At 46.5% G+C, this 15,801-nt stretch overlaps 1 protein-coding gene across 1 annotated transcript in view; it reads right to left on the minus strand.

The window, feature by feature from the left end:
* The window catches only part of CNGB3 (cyclic nucleotide gated channel subunit beta 3), a 673,231-nt gene that overhangs the window by 294,991 nt on the left and 362,439 nt on the right, over positions 1–15,801 (minus strand). The window contains exon 7 of the mRNA XM_086918038.1: positions 317–381. Coding sequence (XP_086774164.1) covers positions 317–381 — 65 coding nt within the window. The remainder of the gene's footprint in view (positions 1–316; positions 382–15,801) is intronic.

Below are 15,801 nucleotides of genomic sequence, written 5' to 3' on the forward strand. Positions count from 1 at the left end.
CCTCATCAGATTTTGACATGGAGCAAGAAAGAGATAAAGGCAGAAAAGGTAGGGTGGGAAATATGGGAAAAGAGCTGAAATAGAAATCAGGGATAAAAAGAACTTGAAATGGTGGGATAAAGAGCAATGGAGTGAAGGGGTGGAAGAAAGGGCCACGAGGTGGAATCAAAAGTACGCAGCCTTGGCATTCGGGAATCACGGCATTTGGCTTTGGGCTCGTAAAGAAACTCCTGTACTTACTGCATGTACAAATTAAGCTCTGAATTGTGAATTTATGTGGCATCATTGTTGTCTAGATTGCTGTTAGGATTCTTACCTGTACATGTATGCCTTCTTCAGTACTGCTTCCAATCGATCATTGAACTCAAAAAACGAAGTGTACTAGACAGAAGCGGAGGAAAGACATTAAGTTGTTTGTTCAGTATTTATCGAATACTTTTTTTACTCTTATTTAGGCAAGCGTAGTTTCATTTCAGTTTATATGAATCAGAACAGATACATTGCCCTCAAACGGTACTTCTAGCATTTAAATAATGAAACTGACGATGGATTGCCCTTTTACGTCACCCTCTTTTAGATTGCTCTGTGCATTTTCAATGCAATGCTGCCCTCCCTTGGAAATTTGCAATCGCGATTGTGGCTTATGCTATTTACAGAGAGAAAGAAGACCAGGAAAATAAATAAATCTATCTATCTATCTATCTATCTATCTATCTATCTATCTATCTATCTATCTATCTATCTATCTATCTATCTATCTATCTATCTATCTATCTATCTTTCTTTACATATATTAATTACATGGAGAAGTCTTCTTGTTGAATGTTTGCTAGTGGGTCAGTGGTTTCCAGCTCGTATAGCACAGAAAAGAGGTCTAACGGTTAACTAGTTCAATTTTTTTTTTTTTTTAGTCCTCATACGCCAAAAAAGATATTTTTCAGAGTAAGTTGTTCCAACAACCCCCTGTAATAATAGCAGGGGGGGGGGGGGGTCCTTCTTAGACTCAGAAGATCCTTATGGATGCTCTTTTTGCAGACACCCAATACGTACCTCACAGTACTACAGAATGTTAACTATTTCTTGTAATTCAGCAAGTTCATTTTATTTGCAGGATATTTACCTTCCCTATACAACTAAAAAAGTTAGGCACATCATTTTGTCTATCTTTCAGTGTTGATAATAAAAGCACACTTCTTTCACAAGGATAGTGCTACTCTTTCAAACTTTAATCTGCACCTCTGACTGACAAGCTCTTCCTTGCAGTCCAAACTTTGATGCAAGGATCTACCGAATAGTCCCCAGGGTGTGAAAATAAACATTGTAAATCCAGAACCAGAAAAAACACTGCCCCATGTAGCACTTAGTATCTATCTTTATATATGTCTTGTTAAACCTACTCTATAGTGATAATGAATTACATAAGAAAAGAACATTTTAGAATGGATGTTTTTGATTTCTTTAAAATCGGGTTTGCATTTAGAATGTGATTCTTAATTATACACATTGTTACATTCATAGTCATATCTGCAGCCTCAGGCAAATAATGAATATTGAATGGGTGATATGAACATGCTTTAAATCTTTCCGAAGAATATTAAACCCAATTAATAATCAATATAAAACTGCACAATATGTAATTTGGTTCAATGTTGCCATCTTGAGGTTCAGCCAACATTTATAAACCACTTGGCCTTCAGCCCAGTTCCCCCTGTAACTACCCTGTTCCAGGGAGCCCGAGATGATAAGTAATTGTCATACAAACAAGTCCGGCTGCCTTCTTCCTGCTTTACTTTGCGAATGGTGAAATACATAATAGTGGAAGCATTTGCTGGTGTTATCCTGAGCATTTTTAAGGGGAAGCATGAATGGGTCTCCCAGAACCCACTCAGGTGGTGGAGGGCTGCTGGGGGACCCTTCTTATCCCCCAGGGGATCGAGGTGAAATCATTCTTCTTTCTCTTCTCTGAAAACACAGTGAGTGTTATTTAGTTTGGTGCACATGGGGCACATGGCAACAACTGATGGATGTCCAATCCGCAGTATTTCGACTGCATATTGATCTGTAGCTAAGTACCCACTCTAAATAATTCGGATGAAATAACTGCCAATGCTTGGCGGATATTCCACATCTGCTAATCTCTAAATAACACCTTCAGACTGCGGAGTCAGGTAGAACAGTGAGCCCGGCTAGTGTCCTGGGGCTGTGCTTGCCACACTCACTTCATCAGATAGAAATTGAGGCCAAAGGTCCTCTCTTCCTAACAGGTGATTATAGAACGATTTACTTTGGTAATACTCCTCGATTTACTATCACAGCTCTTATGGAACAAACACTCCAGCTGCCTGAATATTAAGTTTGCTATAGGAGGGACCATGATATTAGATATTAGCCTGTCCAATGCTCTCATTGTGTGTCTTTTAAAGACTGGCTTGGCAGCATAGATATTGCCACACCTTATGTGATCAGTAGTACAAGAGCTGTAAGAAGCACCACAGACAGAGGGGCTTTGGCTTCACCCACATGTTGATCGTCATCTCTACATGATATGATTGATCACAAGTTGTGCACTTCTGATGGTCATGTTGCAAATACATAGATCAAAGAAATCGGCCTGATTGGTTCATTAGGAAACGTTATGTTAGATGTTATAGAGCTGTTTATCACCAAACATGATGGCAAAGATAGTAGGCCTGCATTATTTATTTTTTAAAGTCAATAGCCCTGTATAGGTGGATTTTTGTTGCACAGTATAAAAGACTGTAGACAAGTATTTTCTAATATAGAACATTGATTCCCACAGATTATCATACTCTGTAAGGGCTTTGGTTACCCCAGCTGATAAACGCTGTTTTGGGAATTTCATTGGTTTTTAACCCCTCCCCTGCTGATGACGGAACCGCTCCGTCATCAGCTACGGTTGGACTGTGCTGATGACGGAGCGGTTCCGTTATGGCCCGGCCGCCGCGCCTGCATGTCGCTGATTTCGCGCCTGCGCGGCCGTTCTAATGAGCGGGGCGGGTCATGACGGTACCGCTCCGTCACCAGCACAGCTCAACCAGGGCTGGTGACGGAGCGGTTCTGTCACCAGAATGCGGCCACCCCGCCCCGTCAGCGCTGCGGCGGAATAGCCGCCGCAGCGAAAGGGTTAAGCCTGGCTTAACAGTGAAGCTATCAGCCTCAGAATTTGTGATCACCAGAAAACAATCTGTAAGGAATAGTCCTAAGAGAGGACTATTCCTCTCTTAGGAATGTCGGAGGTACCACCAACGACAGTGTCCACTAGCAGGGCGACATTTGCATCAAGAAATATGGCTTTGGTGCGCCCCGACCTTGAGGGCAGGTAAGATGTTGCAGTTGTCATACACTGTGACAAGAGTGTGGAAGTGGGAGTGCAGGCAATAAAGACAGCAACGCAGCAACAGTGGGGGTACTGGCCTTGTTTATCAAACGGTAGGTATGTACAGAATCAGGGCACTGGTATGGAAACTGACAAGAAGGCAGAGAAACCATTGGGTGGGGGGGTTGGCATGTTGAATATCTCTACAAACATTAGAATGAAAAATAACTTTGAAGTTTACCTGAGAAGTGGTTAATTTGCTTATAGTTCATGGAGACTTTGTCAATGCAGACCCCAGGTCAAATATAGTAGGATGGGGCTTTGCATGGTGTAATCCAGTGGCCAATTTAAAGAGGTTGCATATCAAACATGGAATTGTCCTGCCCCCCTGGCATCCACTTTAAAGTACCAGGGGCCTGCTGGTCCTATTTACTCCCCAGAAGGCCTGTTTTAGGTCTTGAGTGGGGGCATGTGGCCTGAGCGCTCGTTGACGCCTTTTGGCCAAAGGGAGACTCCCAGTAGCGTCTCAGTAGGGGGTGTGCCAGAAGTCCAATGGGCCTGCCTCTGGACTTATCGAGTTGGCGCGGGCAGGCCAGAGCCCAGAGCAATGGGAGGGAAGAGGAAGGAGGGTATGTTGAGAGTGTGGTTACCAGTGCAGGGCACCAGGTGCCCGCAAGTAATGTTTTTGGCCAAGCTAGTGTGGGAAGTGGAGCTATTGGCCAGGACATTGTTTTTGGGGCAGACATGAGCCTTAATTTGTTTATGTCCCAGGGAGATGTGTTTTTTAGCACCCTGGGTTTTCTGTGTCAGAAAGGCTGAATTTTTGCCAAAGGCCTGGGCAACACAGGTGTCCCCGGTTATGTTGGGGACATCCATGCTGCACAGCAGCGAGGCCATGATGCCCTTCTTGGTGCCTATGGCACATAAAGTGGTGTGGTTGGGACCAGTGGCTTGCTCAGGATGGGGACCCAGGCAGGTGGTTATGGTGTTCCGATGGGGCCCCATGTGATGGACAGGCAGTGCAGAGGATGCATATCCTGCAAGCCTGGAGGGTCTACTGCGGCCTGGCCACCCCGGTCCAAAGTCAGGGCATGTGTCCATGTGGTTGGCTCCGGGACTGCGGTGGACCCATCATCGGTGCACCGAGTACTCGGTTGTATGCTCACTTTAATGGAGTTTGATCCGTCACAGGATTTGTATGATGGACAGTTTGGTGATGGGGATGTGAGTGACAGTGAGGTCCCTGGCATGAGTGCAGAGTTGGTGGAAGATCTAAGGGGACGGAATGGGACCGGGATTATAGAGAAGATGAAGTGGATGAATGTACGACTGTTGAGGCGTATGGGGAGGATGAATGGTGGGAGGCCCTTCAGGATGGACAACGAGTTCTGGGTGTGACCAACAGAAGGGGTAGTTTTAGTATGTCGGAGGTACCAACAAGGACAGTGTCCACTAGCAGGGGGACATTTGCATCAAGAAATATGGCTTTGGTGCGCCCCGACCTCGAGAGCAGGTAAGATGTTGCAGTTGTCATACACTGTGACGAGAGTGTGGAAGTGGGAGTGCAGGCAATAAAGACAGCAATGCAGCAACAGTGGGGGTACTGGCGTTGTTTATCAAACGGTAGGTATGTACAGAATCAGGGCACTGGTATGGAAACTGACAAGAAGCCAGAGAAACAATTGGGTGAGGGGGTTGGCACAGTGCAGAATCCCGGGGTGACAGCAGACATAGGTGAGGACAAGTAATATGGGGAAAAAAAAGAGAGTAAGGAAGTGAAGCGAAAAACATTGCTCTACATGGGTATCTCTAAGCTTCAAGAGGCTCATTTAATGTTGGCTATCAGGGAGAATATTTGGAATGGGGAGTACATAGAGTTGTTTCAGCAGTTGCACAGGGAGTAGCAGGCTAAGAAAGGCTCTAAAGAGGAGGCGTACAAGTTATCACGCAGACCCAGGGTGCCCACTAACATAGAGAACTAGACTGCTACCTTCCTCATATACGTGAGTGTTTACTGCGAAGAATACCCTGAGAGGTGTGTTTTTTTTTAAATACCTTGATGTGGTGCGCTAGGTGCAAGTTACATTTTGGGATTGGACCTGTGTGAGTATGACAAGGATTTCATGCCTCGCCTCTCTGAAGAAGAGAATAGTGTATTGGTACAGTTGGACATAGAGTTCTTTTTGCAAACAATGACGCCTGAACAGCCAGCCCCATTGACTTATACTGTGAGTGGCAGGCTGGTCATTTACAAGCACTTTCAGGGGCATCCCACCCAAGCTGAGGTGGGGGCAACAGCAGGAGTGAGGGCAGCAGGACAAGGGCAGGTGGGGACAGGAATGGCATGTTGGTCATACAACGGGGCAGTGTTTGCAGGATTACTGCAAATACAGGTATGAGTGTGATGGGAAGAATTCCCTCACACAGTGTGGTCCTCAGGGAGGTACTTTTGGACAGCAGGCAGGCAATGGACTGGTTCCGATGAACGTAGTAGAGGCAGGGATCAGAATCCCACGCCCAAAGTCATGCACAACAGGTAGACTGGACAGGTTGCAAATTTAGATGCAGTTACTGGGAACTAACAGGGTAAAAGAATTGCTTCTGACGGCCTTTCAATTGGGTTTTTCTTTTTGGTACTATGGCCCCTGTGTACGGATGTGGGCGGACAACTTACGGTGAGGGGGGAACAGGATTTGGTATGGAGCAAGCACTTAAAGAAGGTGGCGGAAGACAGGATGAAAGGGCTTTTTTTGCACTGGCCATTGTAGAATATGAGAGTTTCACTGGTAGGAGTGGTCCATAAGAAGGAGGCTTGGTGGGGGTGATGAAGATCAGGGAATGTCAGGAGAGTTTGTCGCTGTTTCAGGAATTGATGGAGGACCTGGGGGTTCCTTTAGCGCTGGAAAAGACAGTCGGACCAGTGCAGGTGCTCACTTTTCTGGGGAATCAAATTGGATTCTGTAAGAATGGAGATCAGGCTGCCAGAGGATAAGAGGCAACATTGTTTAGAGTTCCTGGATAATATGTTGGTCAAAAGCAAGGTGCAGGTGAAGAATATCCAGATTTTTTGCTGGATCATTTGAACTTTGCATGCAGGGCTGTGTGGGCCGGGAGGACTTTCTGCAGGAGGCTGGGCTTTGGCTGGCACATCCCTACCACACCACCATGTGCGCCTCAAAGTGGGGGTTAAAGAGGATCTGCATCTTTGGAGAAATTCTCTCAGTGAGTGCAATGTATCCCCATAACAGGCTTGGGGAAGCAGATGGAATGGTCCATTGAGCAGTTTCTGATGCAGAGGGCTGTCATGGGTTCAGCATATCTTGGCAAGGGCAGTGGTGTCTGGAGAAATGGCCTGAGAAATAGAAGATATGGGCGGAGTATCGCTTTTGTGGAGTTCTTTTCCCTTGTGGTTGCAGTTTGTCTTTGGGGGTTCATCATTTTGCAAACAAGATGGTCCTTTTCAATATGGATAACATTTCTGTGGTAAGTATGGTCAACCACCAATCTGCGTGGGATCCCAAGGTCTGGCAATTACTACAGGTTTTTGTGCTCCAGTGTCTGCTTGCAAACATTACTTACTAAGCACAGCATATTGCCAGTGCCAGCAATAAGATTGCTGATGCTCTTCATCGTTTTCAATGGATGAGGTTCTGTGAAAAGGCACCTCGGGATCCCAAGATGAAGACAGCAATCCCAGTGCACTTGTGGTCGGTGGGCAGGAATTTGTGCTGCAGCTCATCTTTGTGTCATTATCAGAGTCTACCTATGTGGAATATCGCCTGGCGTGGAATCAATTTGTGCAATAGGGGACCGTACGACGGAACGGATGAAGGTCTGGCTCAGAAGAATGACGTGATTCATGTCATTATGTCTCTAATTAGGAAAGGTTTGTCAGCTGTTACTATAGCTGGTAGGTTTGCAGGGGTGTCTTTCTATGGTAAGGTTTTCTGGGGTTACTGGCCATCAGTGAGGGAGCTGGGGAGACACATTCTGGAGGGTTGGTCAAGGGAGCAGGGCAATGGAGCAAGGGTGTGGTGTCCCATTATATTGGATGGTTTGAAGAAGGTAATTGGCATGTTGCCGAAGGTGTATAACAATAAATGGTAAGCACATAGTTTTCCCCTAATTATGGTGTGGTTGTTTTTTGGCACATTCAGGCTCATAAAGGTAGTATGTCCGAACTTTGAATGGGGCAGTACAAGTGTGGCTTCCCAGGTCAAAAATGGTTCAGTTGGGAAGGGGTTGCTCTGTGACTCTGAGAGAAAATCTGGACGTGCAAGTCTGCCTCCGGGGTCGGTGGGTGACACTGTCTGGTTGCAGGAGGGGACAGGGAGAGATTTTCCTGCATCACGATTTGCGGTTTATGGCTTCACATGTGTTGGTGGTTTTGAGTAAATTGCTTCTGGAACTGGTGTATTGTGCTCAAGACTTTGGGACTAATTTTTTCCAGATTGGGATGGCGACGAATTCTGAAAAAAAAGAGTTGGGAAGCGGCATACATCGGACAGGTGTGGCATTGGTTGTCCAATTATTCCCAGCACTATATGCGACCAGCTTGACTTACATTGCGGGCCCAGACAGAGGGCATATTGAGGTTTGTATCTGTGGGCACTCCTTTGTGATGTGGGCATCCAGACATGCTGACAATAGGAGATGAGGCCGTCAATTGGGACTGCCTGTTATGGTGATTCAACTAACATGGTTGAAAAAAGGAGGAATGAGGTTGCATGAGTGTTGTCAGAACATAATATTTTGGTGAAGGGTTACCCCTGCTCCGACGTCCTGATTTTGCACCTGGGGGAAAATTATGTTGTTAAGTTTCAAGGACTTGTGCTGGTGAAGTCTACGAAGCAGGATTTACTTTGTATAAAGGGAGTGTGATATGGCACAACAGTTATTTTGAGAGGATTCATGCAAAGAAGAGTTTGGTGTGGAGCTCAGAAACCTGGGGCAATAGACAGAGCTCAGAGACAAAGTAACAGAGAATTGAGGAAATTTTGCAAGGCAGAAGGTTTAATCTTTTTGTAATACAGCGACATTAGATATAAGAATTTTGAGCTCTTTAGAGGTGATGAGGTACAAGTGTCAATTTTTTGTGCTGAGTTATACCTAATGCAGATACGGGGTATTTTGGCAGGGATGCTACATTTTCCAGTCAGGATGGTAAGTCAGTGAGTAAATTGGGGTGTACAGAAAAACTCAGTGGTTTTACTGGTAGGGGTTCACTACACAACTTTAAAAAGTTGGCCATGTTTAGACACAGTTGAAGTTTTGGGGGGAGGGAGGGAATTTGAGATTGTTGTATGCACAGGATTTGGATGAGGGGAGTTTGAGTCAGTAGAGGTACGATTGGAATTTTGTAGGAAGTGTTGGGAAGGGTTACTTAGGAAAGGGGTTTTGGATGTTGTTAGAAATGGGGATCTCTAGTTGGCAGAGGTAAGTACATTAGCCCAAATAGGGACCCTTGCTTCTAGTCAGAGTAACAGGGATACACTTCTAAAATAACCCCTGCTCAACCCCTTGGTAGCTTGCCACGAGCAAACAGGCTTATCTCAGAGGCAGTGTGTAAAGCATTTGTGAACACATACAGTAATACAGTGAAAACACTGCAAATGGACACCACAACAGTTTAGAAAAGTAAGTAATCTTTCTCTAAACCAAACATGACCAAAATGACAAAAATCCACAATACAGTAATACAAATATGACTTTCAAATGCTAGAAATAGATCAGTTCAAAGCAAATTGCACATTCAACACTTTTCGCACTACGTACCTTGGATGCGTTGTGCACACAAACAAAAAAAGGTAGCAGGGAAGTTGATGCTTCGGTTCCTTACACTCAGGGAAGGTGATGCATTGGTTCCTTACTGCTGCACAGGGGGGGGGGGGGTGATGCGTCAGTTCCTTACCAGAGAGAAGGGGGTGTGTCAGTTTCTTACTGCGTGGGGAGTTGATGCATCTCTTCCTTACTGTATCCCCCAACAATGCGACAGACCTGGCACCTCGATGTGATGCGACAAACTGGTACGATGCGTGGGTTCTTGCAGCCGCACAGCAGGGCTTTCCTCAGAATCAGTACGGTGATCTTGGGCCTCGGAGATTGGTGCCATCGATGCAGTGTGTGGCAATTTCTCGAGCCACGGGCAGGAGCTGTAACAAGTTTTTCGGCGATTAATCAGAAAAAGGTGCGGATGCGTCGCGCTTCTCGAAGTTGCGTTACTTTGCCAGCTCCCAGCAGCAAACAGCCTCAAGAGGTCCAAAACAACAGCAGGCACATCATAGCAGGTCAGAACTCCCAGCAAGGAAGTTCAGGAGAGCTGGTGGTGAAGTCTTTGTGTCCCTGAGACTTTGGAACAGGAGGCAAGCTCAGTTTCAAGCCGTTGGAGATCTTCCTCAAGCAGGGGACACAGCAAACAGCAAAGTCCTTGACCCTTTCCTTGGCAGAAAGTAGCCAATGCAGGCCAATCCCAGACAGCAAACAGCACAGGGGCAGTATTCCTCCTCCTTTTATCGGGCTCTTCTCCTTTGCAAAGGTTCCTCTTGATTCCCAGAAGTGTTCTAAAAGTCTGAGGTCTGGGCCCCTCTTTTTATACAGTAAAATCCTTTTTTAGTCTGTGTCAGAGAAGGTCTTTTCCCTGGGTCTTTGCCCAGCCAAAACCAGTTCTGTCCTCTCTGGTGCAGCTGCCTGGCAGGAGGTGGAGACAGCATTGTCCTTGGCAGGCCAGGCGCATTCAGGTGCAAAAGATATCTCCTTCCCCTACTCTGAATGCCGCCCAGGTCTATTCAACCCAGCCCTGAATTACCTTAGAAAGGCATGACACACCTCACCCTCCAAGTGGCTGTTGAACAGAATTCCCATCCCCAGCCCCTGTCACTCCAAAGCTAGACAGTCAATATACAACCTAGCAGAGGCACACTAGATGGTTAGGCAAGAAAATACCTAAAAGTGATATTTTCAAATCAAGAATGTAAAACTCACCCTCAATAAAAGATGCATCTTAACATACTGAGTTCAGGCATATCAAACTTTATTTTCCTATCTTGTTCCCATGGGCAGTTATGCTTATAAGATGTTTTGAGCAAACACCCCATTCTATCCTATGGGATCAGGACATGCCACACATATCAGGGCAAGCCCTACCTTTCGCATGCAATGCACCCTGCCCAGGGGGTTACCTTGGGCCTAACTTAGGGCTAACTAACATGTAAGTAAAGGGAAGGTTACGGCCTGGCAAGTGGGTGCACTTGCCAAGTTGACATGGCAGTAGCAGACTACACACAGGCTCTGCAATAGCAGGCCTGAGACCTTGTTGCAAGGCTGCTTGTGTAGATGGGTCAATCAGTGCTGCAAGCTTACTAGCAGCATTTGGTTTACAGGCCCAGGGCACACACAGTGCACTGTACTAGGGACTTAACAATAAACTACATAGACCAATCATGGAAACACCAATCCATAACAACAATGTATAAAGGGAGCACTTGCCTTTTGGCACTGAACAGCAGTGGCAAAGTGCCCAAAGCATCTAGACCAGCAAAACAGAGGCCAACACACAGCACAAACACAGAAGGTAAAGTAAATAAATGCAGGGTAAACCCACGCCAATGATGCTAGGTCTAACACGTGTTCCCTCCAGCTGATATGTGGAGAGAACTACCCACCCTCTTGGGAGTTCTCTTCTCTAAGGCAGAAAAATCTGGACAGACCATCAGCATTGTAGTGTTCTGTACCAGGATGGTGTTCCACCGTGAAGTTCATCCCCTGTGGAGAAATGGACCACCTCAACAACTTTGGATTTTCACCCCTCATCTGCATCAACCATCTGAGGGGCCTGCGGTCGGTCTGAACCCGGAAGTGAGTCCCAAACAAGTAGGGCCTCAACTTCTTCAGTGGCCAGACCACAGCAAAAGCCTCATTCTCAATCGCACTCCACCTCCGTTCCCGTGGAGGCTATGGGTTGATCTAAGCCCTCCTCATTTAGCTGTGAGAGCACAGCCCCCCATGTCATGCTCTGAATCATCTGTCTGCACCAAGATTTCAGGGCATCAAAAGCGTTTTGGGAGTTCACGTACCTGAGCTGCTTCCTGGAAGTCAGCTCTGTCAAGGGGGCAACAATGGAGCCATAACTGTTGATGAATCTCCTGTTATATCCAGTGCATCCCAAGAATGCTCTCATCTCTGTCTGGGTCATGGGGGGGGGGGGGGGTCCCAAGCCAGAATGGTATCAATCTTGGGCTGTAGGGGCGCCACTTGGTCACTCCCTACCTGGCATCCTAAGTACACCACCGAACCCTGCCTGATCTGGCACTTGCTTGCCTAGATCATGAGGCCTGCCCTCTGCAGAGCCTTCAACACAACCCAGAGGTGGTGCAGGTGTTCCTCTAACAGTGGTACTGAACACTGCAATGCCATCCAGGTAGGCTGCACTGCAATCCTCCAGTCCAGCTATCACCTGATTGACCAACCTCTGAAAGGTGGCAGGGGCATTCTTCAACCCAAAGGGCATCACCCCGAATTGATTGTGCCCCGGTGGCATTGAAAATGCTGACCTCTATACCAGTGACACCAGGGCTCAAGGAGAGCATAGCAGCAAACTGCCCCAACAGTTGTCAGCAGTCACTCTGCTGTTCAGGAGTCAGGGTGGGGGAGAGTGTTACACCGTCGACTGACCCATCATGTTCCTTAGCAGCCAGGAGCTCAGAAAGAGGCTCAGTCTCCTCCTCCATTCCAGTATCTGTTGCTAGGAGCATGCCCACTTCGGGCCACTCTAAGTGGGGCTTAAGGCAGTTCAAATGTAGGAACAGCAAAATGTTCCTTAGAGACTGCTAGTCCACCATGTAGGTGACTTTGCTCTTGAGCTCCACCACCTCAACTGGCCTAGACCACTTACCTTTGAGCACACAAGGCTCCACTGGGGCCACAACCCACTCTTTTGACCAGGCTGAAAATCAGAATGGCATTCTGATCATACCACCGTTTCATCTCTTCCTGGCTGGCTTCCAGATTCTGGAAAACAAAGGGGAGAGCAAGGGATGGTGTTCACCCGAGGTGAACGGAAAGTACCCCTGATCCCCTGATCAAGGACTGAATTAAACAAAGAGAGGAGTACCACAAGAAGAAAAACAGAAGGTTTCCTAATGGGGTGTTTTGACTGGCAAAAGGGAAGGATTCATCCTTTTGTAAAAAAACCCTCACTCACCAACCTAGTGGTGACATGCTTCATTATCGGGGTCCACCCTGGTGGCCTAGCGTCACTAGGGTGTGCTTCAACACCTGAAGTACAGTGGAGCAAGTTGTGAATGTAAGTGCAAAAAAGATGTTAAAAATTGTCCTGCTTTAACTTATAGAAAATATGAATTTTATTTTAAAGCAACTGGACAATGTTAAAAAAGGGGCGAGATACTAAGAGGGAAGTTACGGCCAGAGTATCTCTATATGTGTATTGGTGTGTTGGTCAACATGTTTCTACCTTAAATGGGAGTACCAGGTATTCATCAGGACCATGTACAAGGAAATGGACGGTGTGTACCCCTTAAAAGGTACACCCTATCCTAGATCCTTGTGTACCTATTAGCAAAAATCGCCAATTGTGAAATGCTCGGTCAAAAGTAGTTGAGCATAAATGATAAAAAGCAAAAGACCTGTGGAGAAAAGAGAAATATCAGGCGTGGTCATTCTTACTAGCCTGTTACGTCGTGCTGTGTCTCTGTACTTCATGCCACTTTTATTAGGAAAGCTTCGCGTGATTAAAACGTGCTGATCAGGTGTCCGTAGAGGGCTTATTGTTGTGCCAGGACATGTATACTTATCAATAGGTGCGTGCTCGTTGCATGCACTATGTTTATCGCAATTTCACTCATTCTTGTAAATACCTAAAGGCGCGATATCTTATTCTGTTCACCCCGCTACGGTGGTCGGGATAATCGTTGTGCAAAGTTTGCCCCTAAACATAAATAACACACAAGGACTGACAAACACGTAACATTTAAGAGGCACACAGGTAATTCATGGCGGGGACAGGCTTACTCCTATTTTGCTGTCAAATGCTTCGACAGGCAGGGGGTAGTCTCGTCATTCAGTTCAACATATTCTGTAATAGTGTGGAAACAACTGATTGTGAGAGACGGATCCGCTAGTTACCGAGGAGCGTGGTAAAATGCCAGACTCAGTAACAAAGGGTTCTGTGAGAAAAGGGGGGGGCAGTACAATCTACTTACAGTTCTGTAGTGACGTGCCAGGCCTATTACCTACATCTACCATCCGCTGCTCGGCTAGTAGTGCCGGTAGAACTGGGACGGTGAAAGTAAGGCTAGCGGCTTCCAGGTAGGGCGCGGTTAGGAGTCACGTGGTGGCGTAGTCATGGAGACGGCTTTGTGGACGAGGGCTACGGGAGGCGGGAAACGGCAAACTACATAGAAGGCTGCCGTTGTCCGCGTAGTGCGGAATTAGAGGTCACATGGCGCGTAACCATAGAGATGAGGTGAATGCTGAGTGCTGCGCTAGTGGAAACGTTGAATCGGCCTGGGAAAGTGTGAAGAGGTGGAATGCCTCAGAGCAATGTGGAGAAAATGACTATGCCCTTGGAAAGTATTCCTGTGAAGCAAAGGACGCCGATTACCCCGGATGTGTGGTGATCTCGCTATTGACACCAAGGGGGTTCCCTAAAAAGATTTTTTTGGTATAGCCCGCCCTAATTGGGGTAGGAAGAGAGTTCCATACTACTGCTAAGGTAATGCTCTAGGAGCTGGGGCATGAATTGGTAATGCCCCAGAAGATTGAGCATGGGTTGTGAAAAACTATGGGAGATATTTCGCCGTAGCGTAGGTTCAGTATTGGGATTGACGTAAATAATTAATTTACTCTCTTAATTTCTATGCAGGTAGGTACTTAATCAATAATAACTCAGATCGGATGAAAAAAGACAGAGTCCGTGGTGTTAGAGTTTCTAAGGGTTTTATTCCTCATAAAGGAATGGTCGTGACCAAGATATCGGATTCTGAACACCACAGGGGTGTCAGAAGGGATAGATGAGCGCGCTGACATTTTATTGACAATACATAGCTTATATACTTAATTCACATCATAAGTAATGGTGCAAGAGGCGTAACAGCTGAGAGAAGACAAGATAACAGTATACACGTGGTACTAGTACGTAATCAAGAGGCGTGAACTAGGCGTGAACTGGAGGTGTGTGCTAGAAACGTCACTGATAGGTGACGCAAGTGGGTGGCACCAAGGGGCGGTGCTAACAGAATTGTTGCAATGTCAGCAGAAATCGGAAGCTTAGATGCGCGCGCAGCTGCATGACGTGTGATTGACGGGGTGCAGGGGACTTGACATTTACACTGACGGAAAGAGACAGAAGTCTGGCATGTCAGATCAACTTGTACTTTTATCATATCTGGTATCTGATGTTTAGGAACCATACTATCTGGGCGGAAAGGTCTCTAGGGCAGAAGCTATTCTATGCTAACTGTGGATGCGTGTATAAGCGCCTAAGTGTCTGCATGAGAAGCGTAGGGGGCACGAGGCCTTCCATGGAAGCATGGTAACAGAGGCTATGAATTACTTGCACTGAGACAGGTCGGCCCTTTGGCTCTGCAGCTGGGGAGGATGTTTACTGAAGCTAGTAGGCAGGAATGCATTTTCGAGGAGCGGAACAGATAACTCGAAGGTTATAGTCAGTCTTGGCAGAAAGCAGGCTGAGCTGAGCGCGAGGGGCCGCGCTGAAAGTAAGTCAGAGTTCACGGGTACAGATGCAACCTGGGCTGAGGCTGCCAGAGTCGAAAGCCAGGAAAGAGGCTCAATGGCAGGAATTCAGGGCCTACTCTGTCAGAGCAGGAAAAACATGTAAAGTACACTACAAAAAGACGGTGGCATAGCATACTTAGGAGCGGACTATTTAATCCATTCAGGGTGGATCTGAAAGAGGACAAGTTAACGTCGGACGCAAATGTATTTGCGTCTTCATAGCTGGCACAGGAGGGAAGTTACATGCACTTTAAGCTGGTACATGGAGTCGGTGGGGTACGCGCTAGGGTACATAACATGACCAAAAAATTTATATTTCCTCAGGATATAGAGGTTCAGACTAGATGAATGGATACTGACTGGTGCAATGTTGTTGGCTACCGGTTAATGGGTTCAGGAAAAAGGTGTATTATTTTAAGACTGACGCCCAGGGAATATTGTCGTTCAAGCCTTTCCTATGTGTCGAAAGCCTGTAGATCCATCTTTGATCCTTCTCAAAAAGGCGGTTTTGTACATTGGGACCTGGTTGGATTTGTTCAATCACTGTCCATTTCATGTTGTTGGGAGTGTGATGTATTGCCAGAAAATGGTGTGTGAGTCTTGTTGTGTTTTTCTTACATCGGATCGTGCTTCGATGTTCACAGATACGCTGCTTCACCTTGCGTGTGGTCATCCCTATGTAAGGTTTGCCACATGTACATTTGATCAGGTAG

The sequence above is a fragment of the Lissotriton vulgaris genome, chromosome 4_1 (assembly GCF_964263255.1).
Source record: "Lissotriton vulgaris chromosome 4_1, aLisVul1.2, whole genome shotgun sequence".
Classification (NCBI taxonomy): domain Eukaryota; kingdom Metazoa; phylum Chordata; class Amphibia; order Caudata; family Salamandridae; genus Lissotriton; species Lissotriton vulgaris.